The 17,073-nt window shown below is 38.6% G+C and overlaps 1 protein-coding gene and 1 pseudogene across 2 annotated transcripts; one reads left to right on the forward strand and one right to left on the reverse strand.

The window, feature by feature from the left end:
• The window catches only part of LOC127648118 (monocarboxylate transporter 4-like), a 153,833-nt pseudogene that overhangs the window by 41,305 nt on the left and 95,455 nt on the right, over positions 1-17,073 (reverse strand).
• Positions 71-16,963, forward strand: LOC127647192 (cAMP-dependent protein kinase type I-alpha regulatory subunit). 2 transcript variants are annotated; one of them, XM_052131305.1, is made up of 11 exons: positions 71-176; positions 7,672-7,859; positions 7,965-8,132; positions 8,256-8,347; positions 8,442-8,503; positions 8,587-8,633; positions 9,550-9,708; positions 9,871-9,931; positions 11,124-11,245; positions 12,908-12,989; positions 13,505-16,963. In XM_052131305.1, the coding sequence occupies exons 2-11, from the start codon at positions 7,686-7,688 to the stop codon at positions 13,675-13,677; spliced, it is 1,140 nt and encodes a 379-aa protein (XP_051987265.1). In that variant the 5' UTR covers positions 71-176; positions 7,672-7,685; the 3' UTR covers positions 13,678-16,963. The 2 variants fall into 2 exon arrangements, with proteins under 2 accessions (XP_051987265.1, XP_051987266.1); XM_052131306.1 differs by having other exon boundaries at positions 78-176; positions 7,677-7,859.

The following is a 17,073-nucleotide window of genomic DNA, read 5'->3' on the forward strand; positions in this document are numbered from 1 at the left end:
GCCCTTGCCCTTTAAGGTTGTTAGGAGTAACGAGCTTCCCAGATCGAGGCGCTTTGACGTCATTCGTTGTTTGTGATTGGCCATAACCTTTTCCGGTGAGCTATCCATCCGAGGACTGTGTGAAAGACAGTGTTACGGAGTAAAACAACGTAGACAAACTCATTGACACGACTCAGGTATGAATATTAATAGCACAACTCTCCGCTCGCACTGTTTGTGATATCGATTTGTGAGGTAACGGGTCTATGGAGAGCTTGTAGTAATGCCGTCGGCTTCCGTTGTTGTGATAATGTCGCTTGCAAGATGGCGTTTATTAGTTCTTAACAAAACTGCTTACAGACAACATAAAGCTAGAAGAGGCTGCTAGATTACCCTGCTTTATGTTTAAATATGTGTAAAACGCGATTGCTTGCACTAAAATGTTATTTTAACATATCTAAGTAACGTTATATTGAGAGATGCCTTTGAGCAAACTGCGAATGCGATGTTCTCAGGGGGCACATCACGCCTGTCAACACGCAACACAGGCCTTTCTCAATTGATTATTGAGAAAATAACAATAATTTATATCCCTAAGTTGCTGATTCGCATATTCACTGGTTCTGATTTACTGGCTATTTTGTAAATATGTTCATACTGTTAACCTTTATTTAGTTTTTATTTTAGTTTTAGGATTGTATGGCTGCTAAAGCATTTACTGGTATTGTTTAAAAAGTCAAACATCATTACATGTCTCCGGGCAGTCTTGCGTTACCTTTTATCTAGTGGCATTTTCTTGTTTAATCCTATACATAAAATGTTATAATAACATAGGGTGAAGATGGGTAATTTTGGATAGTTAGCTTAACCCCTATTGTATCTGTATGTACATTACTAAACAATCTTTGAGAGGCAAACAATTAACTTTTTAGAGTTTTTAAATGGATGATTTTACATTGGGATTTGGGAGCAGTGGTAAAGAAAATGACAGAAATGTGAGTCAAATATTTTAAAGGTTGACTTAATATTTGTAAATGTTATTATATTATGATTTATAATGTGCAAGTTTATAAGTAAATATTAAAACGAATTTCAAATAATTTGTAGATATTTTCTATAGAATAATTTTTTCTGTCTCACTTTAATACTGTAATATTGCCTGAAAACACACACACAAATGGGATTTCAGAAGAGGGTCTCCAAATGTTGTTCTTCCCAGTCTCGAGTATTTCTTAATTTTTGCTTTTGACTAGGTAGGAGACATCTTAAGCTTTCTATAAAGGTATAATGACTGTGTGTTCTGTGGCATCTGGATTATAATTCAAAGTGACAAAAGTGTCCCTGTTTACCCATATTCACCCTACCGTGTGTGTGTGTGTGTGTGTGTGTATGTATGTACACTCACCTAAAGGATTATTAGGAACACCTGTTCAATTTCTCATTAATGCAATTATCTAATCAACCAATCACATGGCAGTTGCTTCAATGCATTTAGGGGTGTGGTCCTGGTCAAGACAATCTCTTGAACTCCAAACTGAATGTCAGAATGGGAAAGAAAGGTGATTTAAGCAATTTTGAGCGTGGCATGGTTGTTGGTGCCAGACGGGCCGGTCTGAGTATTTCACAATCTGCTCAGTTACTGGGATTTTCACGCACAACCATTTCTAGGGTTTACAAAGAATGCTGTGAAAAGGGAAAAACATCCAGTATGTGGCAGTCCTGTGGGTGAAAATGCCTTGTTGATGCTAGAGGTCAGAGGAGAATGGGCCGACTGATTCAAGCTGATAGAAGAGCAACTTTGACTGAAATAACCACTCGTTACAACTGAGGTATGCAGCAAAGCATTTGTGAAGCCACAACACGCACAACCTTGAGGCGGATGGGCTACAACAGCAGAAGACCCCACCGGGTACCACTCATCTCCACTACAAATAGGAAAAAGAGGCTACAATTTGCAAGAGCTCACCAAAATTGGACAGTTGAAGACTGGAAAAATGTTGCCTGGTCTGATGAGTCTTGATTTCTGTTGAGACATTCAGATGGTAGAGTAAACAGAAGGAGAACATGGATCCATCATGCCTTGTTACCACTGTGCAGGCTGGTGGTGGTGGTGTAATGGTGTGGGGGATGTTTTCTTGGCACACTTTAGGCCCCTTAGTGCCAATTGGGCATTGTTTGCTCTCTTTTATTTTAAGTTCAGGATGATTAAGCCTTGGGTAATTCAATGAATTTCATACATTCACATGGAGCTGATTAACACAATGTAAATAGACAGGTGTTAACGGATGAACAGGATGTACAAGATGGTCTTGAGTCACTACAAACAATACAATAAAGGAACTCAAACTCATAATTCATCAATACACATATCAACAACATATACTCAATTCAAATAAACAAATTCAAACAATACAATTGACAAAACAAACTTACTTAATGCATCCTAAGGAAAGGACATGGTTGGGTGTCCATTCAAACACTCAATAAGAGTTTTGCCTCTCGTAATGTCATCTGCTGGATTCTGTGCAGAAGGAATATACCTCCAAGAGGAGGGATTAGTGAGTTCTAGGATTTCAGTGACTCTGTTAGCTACAAAAACTTTGTAACGGCAGGAGAGGGAATGCAACCAAGACAAGACTGTTGTCGAATCGGACCATAGGACAATATTTGTCAAAGGATGAGGCAATTCATTCTGCAGGAGTTTACAAAGCTGTGCACCTGTTAGAGCAGCGCAAAGTTCTAGACGAGGGATGGATATTTATCTTTTGGGGGCAACTCGAGATCTTGCCATGACGAAGGAAGTATGTACCACACCCTTGTCAGTTTCCATTCGCAAATAGGTTACTGACCCATATGCGCTATCTGAGGCGTCGCAAAAAATGTGCAACTCTCTGGATGTTATTTGGTTGGAAGGTAAAGTTGGATAACACCGAGAAAACTGTATCAATGACAGGTCAGGGAGCTTGGTTTCCCAAGCCTTCCAGGCCTGTTGAATAGGATTTGGCATAAGGGGATTATCCCAGCCCCGGGACTTCATCCTGCATTGTTGTATGATGACTTTAGCTTGCGTTGTTAAGGGGGTTATGTAACCCAAGGGGTCATACTGACTAGCGAGGACTTTATATTTTATACTCCACAGTTCGGGATCGATACCCTAATGAATCAGAGAGACAGTGCCAACTCAGACCCAGAGCTCCTTCTTTAGGATCCAAACGGTCTTGATTGATCCACAGTTCAGCACTCTCAGACCTGGCTTCAGGGTGAAGATATCTGACAACATCAGGCTGGTTACTTGTCTGATTTCAAATCCTCCACTCATCAGTAAAGAATGCATTCGGTCTAGGAAGTTCTTAGCGGTTTGCACATTTGGGAAACTCTCTAAACAGTTGTCCACATAGAATGACTGAAGTACAGAACTCACTATATCTTCATATCCTTTGTGGTGATCATGGACATGCCTTTGTAGAGCATATGTTGCTCAACATGGACTACATACTGTGCCAGAGGGCAAAACTTGCCATTCGTAGATGTCAGGTGGATTTGACCTTTTCATATTGCGCCACAGGAAGCGTAGAAGAGAACGGTCTTCTGGTAGTAGCCTAACTTGATGGAACATAGATTTTATATCCCCACTAATTGCCACTGGGCACCGACGAAACCGGAGTAAGACAAGTAAGGAAGGGCCCAATTGTGGACCAGGAAGCAGTTGACTGTTAAGTGACACACCGTTATATTGATAGGAGCAATTGAAGACTATTCTTTTTTGTCCATTTATGCTCCACAATATGATGAGGAATATACCATGATTCATTAGATGAGTCATGAGGAAGTTCCACTTTGGAAACATAACCGGACTCCTCCAACTTAGCAATTTCTTGGTCATACACAGCAGCAGTTTTAGGATTTCTTTGGAGGCGTCGCTCGATACATCTGAGAGAAGACATAAATGCATTTGGTGAAGCTCGTAACCCTATGGCGGAAGCAGCATGCAATAACGGAGTGGCATATATTTGCACACCATCCGCAACTCTTTAGACTTGGAGGCCAACAAGTCCATAGCTTCTTGGTCCTGCTTGGACCTAGTAATGACTTTCTCATTTCTGAAAGGAAGGATGTCTACTTTCCATAATTTCTCCACATCATGGCGAAGTTCTTCTAGTGGATTAGTGATGGTAAAAAGACACTGCATCTCATCAGTGTTAGGAATCGGTATTGGGCCTTGAAGTACCCAGCCTAGCCTGGTCTGGATTGCGGCTGGGGATTTAGGAGGCCCGAAATACACCTGATCAATTGGATTTATCAGGTGTGTGTAGTCTGCACCTATAAGAATAAGGGGTTGGACATTAGCGAAGGCTGGAAGGGGTAAGTCTCGCAGATGTCTGAAACGTCTCTGCAAGATCTCAAAAGGATACGTCTGTTCTGCCAGTCCAAATCTGGCAGCAGAAAAGGCATTGGAAATGGAATACTTCTTTTCTGGATTGGCCATAGAGGATATTTCAAAGGTTACAGAAGAGCCTTCAAGTGCAAGAGTATCTTGACGTACAGTTCTAACCATTAGAGACTCAGTTACCCCATTGAGGCCCAAAGAATCAGATGCTTGAGGTAGCAACATGGTATGTTCTGATCCATCATCCAGGATGGCATAGGTTTGCAAGGATCTGCCTTTATAATGGAGAAGTACTTCAACAACTTTAAGCAGTACCTTGCCAGAACCTCCAAGGCGACAATGATAGAATGTACCGTTATCCTGATCACGACAATTGACTCCATGAAGGATACCAAGATATCTGCCTTTGCACTGTGGACAGGGTTTTTTTCAAGTCACAGTTGACAGTTAGATGATTAAGCCTTGGGTAATTTACATGACATGAAGTTCATACATTCACATGGAGCTGATTCACATGATGTAAATGGACAGGTGTTAACAGATGGACAGGATGTACAAGATGGTCTGAAGTCACTACAAACAATACAATAAAGGAAATCAAACTCATATAATTCATCAATACACATATCAACAACATATACTCAATCCAAACAATTCGAATAAACAAATTCAAACAATACAATTGGCAAAACAAACTTACTTAACGCATCCTAAGGAAAGGACTCGAAGGACATGGTTGGGTGTCCATTCAAACACCCACACCTCACCAATGCCAAAGAAACAAAGGAAGGAAGTGAGGTCTAATTATAGACCTCGAACCAAGGGGTGTATGGGTAATGTAGTGCACAAAATTTAGTAGTGTAGTTTGCTTGGAATTGTGGGATATGGAGTACAAATATATATATATATAAACGCATAATTTTTTTCACATATATATATATATATATATATATATATATATATATATATATGTATGTGAAAAAAATTAAAGAAAAGGGCTACACCCCTAAGTGAAAATGTCCAAATTGGGCCCAATTAGCCATTTTCCCTCCCCGGTGTCATGTGACTCGTTAGTTTTACAAGATCTCAGGTTTGAATGGGGAGCAGGTGTGTTAAATTTGGTGTCATCACTCTCACACTCCCTCATACTGGTCACTGGAAGTTCAAGATGGCACCTCATGGCAAAGATCTCTCTGAGGATCTGCAAAAAAGAATTGTTGCTCTACATAAAAATGGCCTAGGCTATAAGAAGATTGCCAAGACCTTGACACTGAGCTGCAGCACGGTGGCCAAGACCATACGGCGGTTTAACAGGACAGGTTCCACTCAGAACAGGCCTCGCCATGGTCGACCAAATAAGTTGAGTGCACGTGCTCAGCGTCATATCCAGAGGTTGTCTTTGGGAAATAGACGTATGAGTGCTGCCAGCATTGCTGCAGAGGTTGAAGGGGTGGGGGGTCAGCCTGTCAGTGCTCAGACCATATGCCGCACACTGCATCAAATTGGTCTGCATGGCTGTTGTCCCAGAAGGCAGCCGCTTCTAAAGATGATGCACAGGAAAGCCTGCAGAAAGTTTGCTGAAGACAAGCAGACTAAGGACATGGATTACTGGAACCATGTCCTGTTGTCTGATGAGACCAAGATAAACATATTTGGTTCAGATGGTGTCAAGTATGTGTGTGGCGGCAACCAGGTGAGGAGTACAAAGACAAGTGTGTCTTGCCTACAGTCAAGCATGGTGGTGGGAGTGTCATGGTCTGGTGCTGCATGAGTGCTGCCGGCACTGGGGATCTACAGTTCATTGAGGGAACCATGATTGCCAACATGTACTGTGACATACTGGGCATGATCCCCTCCCTTCGGAGACTAGGCTGCAGGGCAGTATTCCAGCATGATAACTAACGCAAACACACCTCCAAGACTGCCTTGCTAAAGAAGCTGAGGGTGAAGGTGATGACTGGCCAAGCATGTCTCCAGACCTAAACCCTATTGAGAGCATCTGTGGGGCATCCTCAAATGGAAGATGGAGGAGCACAAGGTCTCTAACATCCACCAGCTCCATGCTGTTGTCATGGAGGAGTGGAAGAGGACTCCAGTGGCAACCTGTGAAGCTCTGGTGAACTCCATGCCCAAGAGGGTTAAACAGTGCTGGAAAATAATGGTGGCCACACAAAATATTGACACTTTGGGCCCAATTTGTACATTTTTACTTAGGGGTGTACTCACTTTTGTTGCCAGCGATTTAGACATTAATGGCTGTGTGTTGAGTTATTTTGAGGGGACAGCATATTTACACTGTTATACAAGCTGTACACTCCCTACATTACATTGCAGCAAAGTGTCATTTCTTCAGTGTTGTCACTTGAAAAGGTATAATCAAATATTTACAAAAATGTGAGGGGTGTACACACTTTTGTGAGATACTGTGTGTGTGTGTGTGTATGTGTGTGTATATATATATATATATATATTTAATTATTTAAAGGTCAATATTTTAGTTAGTTTTTGAGATATGAAAAAGTATTTGTTTCAGTTTTCTTTTTTTTTTAAATTTCAGTTCAAATGTTTTCGTTTAGTTTTCATTAACGATGATAACACCATTGATAAGCACTGGCATATGTTTGTTTTATTTTTTATTTTGGTCATGATTACCGGATCGCTTGGATAAATTTACAACTGGGTTCCCACAGAAATCTTTAGATGAGGATTTTCAGGACTGGGAAAGTTATAAAAATTAACAAGATCTTAGAAAGCCCTGGAATAGTCTGCCTTATTTAGCATCATAAATCTAGCCAACATTGCTATATTTGCAATTTTTTATTATTTGGTGTAAATTTATATATAATATACTTGTATTATATTACCCTGGAAAGATTTGTAAAAAAATTATTTACCGCAGATGCGAAAAGGTTTTGCCGTATATTTCACCTATTCACTCCCGTTAACCGCTATCTTGAGTTTACCCTGCAATTGTTTACTTCCATGTTCAAAAACTCAGAAGTGTGAAAGCAGTCCATTGGATCACTCTGTTCTAAAATATTTTATCGGCTGAAAATTGCTCTTACTTTTAGTCAGGAATTTAATTTTTTTGCATTTCCTTCCAAATTGTTTAAATGCTACCGATTCTTTTTGTATTTCATATGAAATTAGAAATGAAAGCCAACCTACTCTAAAAAGCAAAGTGATAGTTTTCAAAGTTTGTTCGCCTCTAAGGATGTTGTGCTTGTTTTGGTGGGGAGGTAGAGCTTGATTTGCTTCTTCCAGATTATTGCATTTCATGAGCTGATGTGAATTGCATGTGCCAGGTCAGCAGGTCATCATGGCGTCCAGCAGTACGAGCAGTGAAGAGGAGAGGAGTTTGCGGGAGTGTGAGCGCTACGTGCAGAAGCACAACATCCAGCAGCTGCTGAAGGACTGTATTGTGCAGCTGTGCACCTCCAGGCCTGACAAGCCCATGGCTTTCCTCAGAGAGTACTTTGAAAGGCTTGAGAAGGTCGGTCAGGGAAACGACTTGCAACAAATTCTAGGGCTCAATTTTCATTACGAATATTCTTATATGTAAGTTTTAATGGTATTAACAGCATTTATGTCTCATCAGGAGGAAGCTAAACAGATCATCAGCCAGCAGAAGTCGAGCTCTCGTTCAGACTCCCGTGAAGATGAGGTCTCTCCTCCCATGAACCCTGTGGTTAAGGGCCGGCGGCGCCGTGGTGCCATCAGCGCAGAGGTCTACACTGAAGAAGATGCTGCTTCTTATGTCAGAAAGGTAAATGTTACAGAATTTCATACAAAAATCATATTGTTGACATGCTTAATGTGACTTTAAATACAGTTATTAAAGTGTGGACACTGTTTATGTAATATATTGCTTTTTCCTGTTGATTCACAGGTCATTCCTAAAGACTATAAAACAATGGCTGCCCTTGCTAAAGCGATTGAGAAAAATGTGCTTTTTTCCCATCTCGATGACAATGAGAGAAGGTAACCTATGTTTTGATTAGTACATGAAATTATTCAGATTTATTTTTCAGTTTGCATCTTGAATGTTTATTATAACATATTTTACTCTTCACAGTGATATATTTGATGCCATGTTCTCAGTCACCTACATTGCAGGAGAAACTGTCATTCAACAAGGTAAGGCTTCATTTGGAGAAGCTGAATTTGTGATTTACTTCTGAAAAATTAGTTAGACTAATGCATTTTATTTATCATTTCAGGGGATGAGGGTGATAACTTTTATGTTATCGACCAAGGTGAAATGGATGTAAGTGGAATGCTTCCAAATATTATGTCGAATCAGATAAGACATTACAGTTGTGCTGGGCGATTATATAAAAATTATTTTATCGATAAATCGGCTTAAAAAAATATTGCGATATACCATTACATCGTCAACCCCCCCTGCCGATGGGGTTGACGATGTAATTTGCTTGATTGATTTTGCTTACATTTTTGTATTAATTTATTGAAACACAAAAAGCATAAACAAAAGACATTTCTAAATTCAAATGGCACTTTAAACTAAACAAAAAAAGCAATAAAATAAAGTGATCATAAAATCTTATTTAAGAAACTTATTTAAACATGTATCATCTCCAGTGGCTCCATTTGCCATCACACAAGTATCCGTCAACGACACCAGGTGAAACGTGACTAATAGCCTACAGATTAAGAACTAAAGACAATTATTAATGTAAAACTAATAATGATGATAATAATGCCTAATAAATTCCATTGTGTTCCCAAAATAATGCTGCCAAATGTGTGCTCTTATCAAATGTGTTTGTATTGTGTTTTGGTAATACAGTTACAGAGCAAAATTACTCATGCATGAAATACATTTGGACAAGTAGCTTGTGAACTGGATTCAGCCTAGTCACATTTTGCGGGTGATGGGTGGTAGTTTCACACCCTGGCCTACTCTTTAATATACATGTATTTGCTGACTTCCCAGATCCATGGTTTTGCCATTTCCCGATATTGTCGATCGTCGTCTGTCAATTGAGTGTCAAACTTCGGCATCGGGATCTTTGTATGACATGGTTTATATCCGATAACATTGACCTTTCACCCAGCCCTAAATTTCAGTAATTCAGTTTGCGGGACATTTGACTTGTATTTTAATTAATATTTGAAATGATAATGATCGAAGTGTTCATGATAATTGTTGTTTTCGTTAGGTGTATGTCAACAATGAGTGGGTGACCAGTATTGGAGAGGGTGGCAGTTTTGGTGAACTGGCTTTAATCTACGGCACTCCCAGAGCAGCCACTGTTAGAGCAAAGACCAATGTCAAGCTGTGGGGGATTGATAGAGACAGCTATAGGAGAATACTCATGGTTGGTATACTCTAAACTGACTTACACATGTCATGCCATTATTAAAATAAGAGGTATTATACTATAATCTTAGCAACTCTTACATGTTTGACAAGGAACAATTGTAATGTTTTTAACAAGTGCAAAATATTTTTTTTGCTGAACCATGATTTTCTATTTTAGGGAAGCACTCTGAGAAAGAGAAAAATGTATGAAGAATTCCTTAGCAAGGTCTCCATTTTGGGTAAGTTTTATAATAATGCGTTTTAACATGTCTGTTTGGATAGTAAACAATCAAAGTCCTAGGGCCGGTTTCACCAGCTGGACGGACGTACACTAAGTTGTAAGGTTAGGCTGGACGTAAAATATGCCTGAAGTCTTTTGGAGAATTTATACCTGTTGCACCATGTAGGCACAGTGCTACATTTGAGACTAAATCTTACGCCTAATCAAAGGTAGGTGTAAAGTGAAAAGTCTTGAGTTGTTTCAGCAGGCTTTCACGTGTGAAAGAATAATGAGAGATGCACCAATCCTATATATATGGGTAAAGAGAGCTCATTGAAAGATTGAATTTTAGCAGGGCTGAATTGTTAGAATTATTTATTTATTGATTTTTAAATTTGTTTTGTTTATTCAGGTATTTACAGTATATTTATTTAGATTAATGGTGTTTATGGGATTATTTAGATGTTCCTAAAAACACAGTCATGCTCTATTGTGTTGCTGGCCCTTCGCTGTAATAGCTGGATTGCTAAGGCAAGTTTCCGTTTCTCAAGCTCAAGCGTCTCCTTTTCCACCCTTAACCTCTCCATCTCCTCACTCATAATTTCTTTGTCCAGTAACACAAATTGGAGATCCGGATCTCTTGTCCTTGCCACGATTTAGGTACAGTTGCCATGTTTTTCGGAGCTGTCCGTGGTGCTAAACGCGGATTGGGATTCTCTACAAGAGATGCAGCTAAGCAGCTTCATTAAACTAAAACTTGCTTCATAAATTTACAAAGGCTACTACGTAGACCCAGTGGAAACAGGTTTATTACTATTTATTAGCCTACTATTTTTAAGAGGCAATGTTACCTTCATGACTGGTGTCTGATGTCATTTTTAATTTATTCAACAGTAAATTTAAGTTTGTAACCATAGCAACATGAATGGCATAGCAACTATCACTGCGGTAGAATGTGTCAGCATGGATGCGCATCATCTACACTGGGCGTAGCTGTGCCTTGTCATAGTTTTGGATGGTGCAACAGGTGTTAATATTTATCACAAGGCTGGACATAGCTAAGCCCGGCGTAGGGCTTACGCCCATATTTTTTATGTCCAGCTGGTGCAACCGGCCCCTAGTTTTTATTCTTTCCATTTTGCAGCATATAATTCTGGCTAATGTAACTAAATGTGACCTACAAACAACCTGTGCTAAAATGTTGTGAGCAGAATCCCTGGATAAATGGGAACGGTTGACTGTTGCTGACGCCCTTGAAACAGTCCAGTTTGAGGATGGCCAGAAGATTGTTGTGCAGGGTCAGCCTGGAGATGAATTTTTTATTATCCTTGAGGTAGGTTTGCTTGTTGATATATCTGTTCACTTTTACACTGCTACTGACAATAATAAACACAAAGTAAATAATATGTACTGAAGCAAATATATTTGATTGATTCAGTTTTTAAGGGTGTGGGAGAAGGTGAAACGGCTGGTCATGATTATGTGACTGGGATCGATCAATTAATGAGAGAGGCTGGTTAACTGTTCAATGCCCTACAAAGGGGATTTATTTTCCAAGACAGAGGAATCTTAAATGGTTTCCGTGTGTATGTGTAGAATTGGGTGTTCTATAGGAACAGAACAAATGTAACCCACAAATCAACAAACATAGCATTTAAATGAATTAATTGCCCGTTATGAATGTCAAATTTCCATAGAAATACAAGCAGTAGGGCTCTCGGTAGCTCACCGAGTAAAGACACTGACTACCACCCCTGGAGTGGTGAGTTCGAATTCAGGGCGTGCTGAGTGACTCCAGCCAGGTCTCCTAAGCAACCAAATTGGCCCGGTTGCTAGGGAGGGTAGAGTCACATGGGGTAAACACATAGTCGCTATAATGTGGTTCTCGCTCTTGGTGGGGCATGTTGTTAATTGTGCGTGGATGCTGCAGTGAGTACCGTGAAGCCTGCACACATGCTATGTCTCCGCGGTAATGCGCTTGACATGGAGGCAACTGAGATTCATCCTCCGCCACCCTGATTGAGGCGAGTCACTACACCACCACAAGGACTTGGATCGCATTGGGAATTGGGCATCCCAAATTGGGGAGGGAAAAAAAAGAAATATAAGCAGTAAATGTCAAATGTACGTAAATGTAATTTCATGAAAAGAAACTCAAATCAAAAAGAGAAGCAATTTAAGATAATAAATCCATACATCATGTCCATCAATCTAATGAGAAAATTCACCCCCTCAATCAACAACCTCCTTATCAATGATATAAACAAATCAAATTAATAACAAATGTCAGGTAGCAATGCTACAATCACGTTTTTCGTAATCACAATGACATCAAACAGATAATAAATGAGATCTGATAAAATTTGCACAGACTTGTTGTATTGCCTCTAAAATGAGCAAGAACAACGAATAACCACAACAACTTGATGCATGCCATAATGATCACATTTAATTTAATGAATGAATTAACTGGAAAATACATATAGTATATATCACAATCTTTATCAGAAAGAAAACATGACTGCACACAATAAATTCCAAATTACTCTTTTGCGTTAACTTCAGAGACTCAGATCAAGGAAAAAGGAAGAATGGCTTCCACGCTGTGCAGTGAACTCCATTCAAATGAGCTTGAGCGTGAACGGGTGCCTTCCCGTCTCCTATATCCGGCAAGCTCCAAGTACGCGCAAGAAATCACATGACCCGTATGAGTGAATCTATCTGAAATAAACCTTACAGCTAAATATAAACCGTCAAACAAATCATGTATCTTGTTTTCTAAGCCCAAGAAAAAGAAAACAAATTAGCCATCCAGAATATTACTGTATATAGAGTTTAGGATGTATCTTTTGGCATATACAATTATAAACTATATAATATTAAACAATTACAAGGTAAATAATGCAAAAAAAAACAATTTATTGAAGGTGGCTGTCCTAAAATATCAGAGATATCAAGGGAGAACAGATATATTGGTTTAGATTTGTGTCCTCAGGGGTCTGCAGCAGTCCTGCAGCGACGGTCGGAGAATGAGGAGTTTGTGGAGGTTGGAAGACTCGCACCCTCTGACTACTTTGGTAAATGTGTTTCTCTTTACTTTCTGAAAAATAGCTTGTGTATGAATGAATGGCAAATCCCCCAGAAATGACTGGACTGTTTATTGACCGACATCACAATAATGTAATTTACATTGGACATGTTTTCATTAAGCAAACGATATTGTCCTACTCACAAATGAGAAATGCCATTTAATCACATATTGATATGTCTGAAACATGCTCTTTGCAAATATGTGAACTTAGATGCTTCTAGCTATGCAAGCTAGCAAAACCAAAATTTGGTTTTATTACGCATACTTTTGAAGGTTACTCTATATCTCCAGCTTGAGGACTGAGGTTTGTTATCGCAACATTGACACAAAAACGCACATGAAGTATGTTCAGCCGAACTGTGCATTGGTAATTCCTTGCCCAAGTGCCCGGGTCTGCATTTCTAGACTTGCGTTAAGTATGTTTCTGCTCTTAGTGTTTTCTTATGTTCTGCTTGTCCTTTGTTGTGTTTATTTCTGATTTACATCCATATGTTTCAACAGGTGAGATTGCCCTGCTCATGAACCGCCCTCGTGCCGCCACAGTGGTTGCTCGTGGTCCACTAAAGTGCGTCAAACTTGACCGTCCCCGGTTCGAACGTGTGCTTGGTCCCTGCTCAGATATTCTGAAGAGAAACATACAGCAGTACAACAGCTTTGTGTCTCTGTCCGTCTGAGATGCATTAGGCTCTTTCCTCCTCTATTGCAGGGTCCACCAATGCAAATCTGCTTTATTTTCATACTTTTCTTTATTTACTTTTCCAACACCCAGGTGCCCATTCACTTCAGTGTTCTCTCTGTCTTTTTTTGGATTTGTGCTGCACCCTGTCACATTTGTATCCGTCGTACATTTACCATAAGGCTGATTGTTTGTTTTGCCTGAGAAACGAGCCAATTATTGTGCCACAGATGCCTGTCAAGTGAACATAACAAAAATCTATCAGAATTTTCTCTTGCCTCCAAATTGCAATTACAAGTTTCTTTGTAACAGTGTTTAGAATGGAAGGAAAACTTTGGCAAGGCTGACAGTTGTGTAGAGTATATTATGTATTTTAATTGAGCCGTTGAAGAGTTTCAGATTCAGTTTTCCCCCATTAATTTCAAGCGTTTGAATATAGAGAAGCCAAAGGCAAATCCATGTGTGCTATGTTGTTTTCTTGAGGGTACCAAAGTTTAAATGTCACCGTGTTTATGATGGTCATCAGCTTTGCTCTTTTATTGTTATAGCTGAACATATATAGTGTATGTAAATGATTATATATTAGAAGTAAATGACCATAACCATATTGTTTTGCACAGTTTGATATCTATATATATACACATATATAAAGAACTCTTTATATGCGCCTGATGTTTTTCCATTGTGGCATTTGATCCCATAGCATTGGGGGAACAAGGCTTTTTTTCATACTCAGTTGGACGTTCTGCTTTTCCTTCATCCTCCATGTTGTATGGACTCTTATGTAGAGCGGACCAGGATTAGTCAAATCCCCTTTTGAAGTTACACTTTTTACACATTTCCTTCTTTCTGAAATGCCCTCTGCTGCAAATGCTTTTGTTTGTGTCCACCACAAAGTTAATGTTATTTTAATTAATTATTTTGTTTGGTCAAAGAAATTACGGTGGAGAGAAGTACAGAAAAGTTACGATTATAATTGTTGATACAGTTGTTTAATAGTTAATATCGGGAGAGTTACAGAAATTTAACAGTTGTGGTTAACGGAGTATTTGTTTTATACTTGTCTGTAAAAACTGAGCTGGTGATGCTTTGTGACTGAGAATGTGAGTATCCTCTTTTTACGCAGCAGGAAGTGACTACTTGGTGACCTCCTTGGCCCACAGAGATTTTTCCCATTAGCTTCTCTCTCTCTCTATGAGATTGCATGTAAACGTCTTTGAAATCCCAAATGTTATTCTTTCTCATTTGTTAGCTGAATAAACTAAACCACATCCAAGTATGTGGATAATTGGGGGAGGGCTATGAATTTGCTATTTGTTTTCAAATTTTAAATGTCCTTTTTATTTTGTCTTCAGTTTTAGATAATTTATGCTACTCATAATTAAATAAGTCTTAAAACAGAGACAGTATTTACCACTTGTGTTGAGTTCACAGTGTATGTATGGCATTAGGTTTGGAATCCATACAATATTATGAAAAAGACTCCACCACCACCTTAATCTCTAATCAGATATTGGTCTTTATTAATTGGGTTCTCCGAGCTGTGTTGTACAGTTTTATTGGGTGGTACAATATAGTGTTAACAGTTGCAAAATTTAAATTGTTGTCACACTTGTATTATTTCGAATGAATTGGTTTGTATTTTAACTTTGTGATTTTATTCCATACGTCTTTGTTATACAGACATGTAGTATACAGATACACAGCTGCTTTATACCGCAGACTCATGTTATTGCAAGTGCCAGATTTATTGTTTTGATTTTGCTTTCCCCGTAATATATTCATAACTGCTCTGTCAGCTTGATACCTGTATTACTTTTAAACTTTAATATTTTATTTCATCCTTATGTGGTCTCCATAACAGTATAATTGATTAGTAGGCCAGAGTTATATATTCAGATGTAAAGCTCCAGTAATTTGGGGTGTGCACAGAACTTTCCCAAAATTGCTTTGAAATCTGTGATTGGAAATCAAGATTATTCCACCAAATACAGATTTCTGAACTCTTCCTAAGTTAAAACATTTGTGATGTGTTTAAAAAATGAATATGAACTTGTTTTCTTTGCATTATTCGAGGTCCGATAACACTGCATCTTTTTTGTTATTTTGACCAGTTCATTTTCTGCAAATAAATTCTGTAAATGACAATTTTATTTGGAATTTGGGAGAAATGTTGTCAGTACTTTTTAGAATAAATACAAAAAAAATGTATGTTACTCAAACATATACCTATAAATGGTATATCAAGAGAAACTGAAAATTTGGAGTGGTCTCAATTTTTTCCAGAGCTATATATGTAGTTTGTTTTCATTTTAAGTATCTGGGTTTGCCCTACTAACCAAATTGACATATTTTGTTTAATTTTTCCTCTCCTGTTGTCATTCCATGACAGTTGATTTGGCATGTCAGTGCAACTGTCTAAAATAAGATTTTTGCTTACATGCTCAGATTTCTGCCACTCTAGTTCCAAGATTTTATTTGAAATTCAGAATCAGAAAAATTGTGGTGCTGTAGCTTCAAAACCAATTGCAGGGGATATTTCAAATACGATATAGCCTTTTGATTAACTGTTCCACTGTATTTTCAAGTGGCTTATGCCTTATGATGGGGTGGAATAAATTAACATGTTTAATTGTTTATAATGAGTTGGTATGTGTTGTCCTCATATTGTAAACTGTGACACCATTTGATTTAATTGCTTAGCAGTGTACGGATTATAGCTCGTGCACTGTCCAATTAACTTTATTGTTTGGCTGTGCAGAATTGATGTTGCAGTTTTTGTCAACTAAAAGGAACTATCAATCTTTTGCCATTTGTCTTTTGTTCTGTGAAAAGATTTAATGGTTTTGTACCACCACAATTGCAACTTTTTCTTTATTTTATTATAATTTACAACAACTCCAGGCCCTGTATCTTCAAGAACATTCAGTGGTACATTGGAAAGGTGTTTGTATTAGCCCCTCATACTTTTGTGTATCTTGCTTCTCATTCCCTATGACTTCCGCTGGTGTTTTCTTCTGAATTATGTTATAGTATCTACAGGGGAATTTATATATTTGGTCTTAAGCTTTGTCATCAAGGCTTAGAGTCTCCAATTCACATGTTCTTCAGCTGTTCAGTTTGTCAAACCCTCAGCACAGAGAGGTATAAAATGTCAGAGGACCATTTTTCTATTATTCTTTTTCTATAACTGTATACGGTTTGATTTCGTTGGATGTACTCAAGTTGTAACCCTTTTGGTATAGATTGTCCCAATGGCAGGTCAAGCAATAAAATGATTAATTCTTGAATATGTAAGTCTGCTTTATTTCCTGTGCTTGCAATTTAAGAAAATAAATCCATACATGTCCATCAATCTAATGAGCAAATTCACCCCCTCAATCAACAACCTGTA

This window comes from Xyrauchen texanus, chromosome 8 (genome assembly GCF_025860055.1).
Source record: "Xyrauchen texanus isolate HMW12.3.18 chromosome 8, RBS_HiC_50CHRs, whole genome shotgun sequence".
In the NCBI taxonomy this organism is placed as follows: domain Eukaryota; kingdom Metazoa; phylum Chordata; class Actinopteri; order Cypriniformes; family Catostomidae; genus Xyrauchen; species Xyrauchen texanus.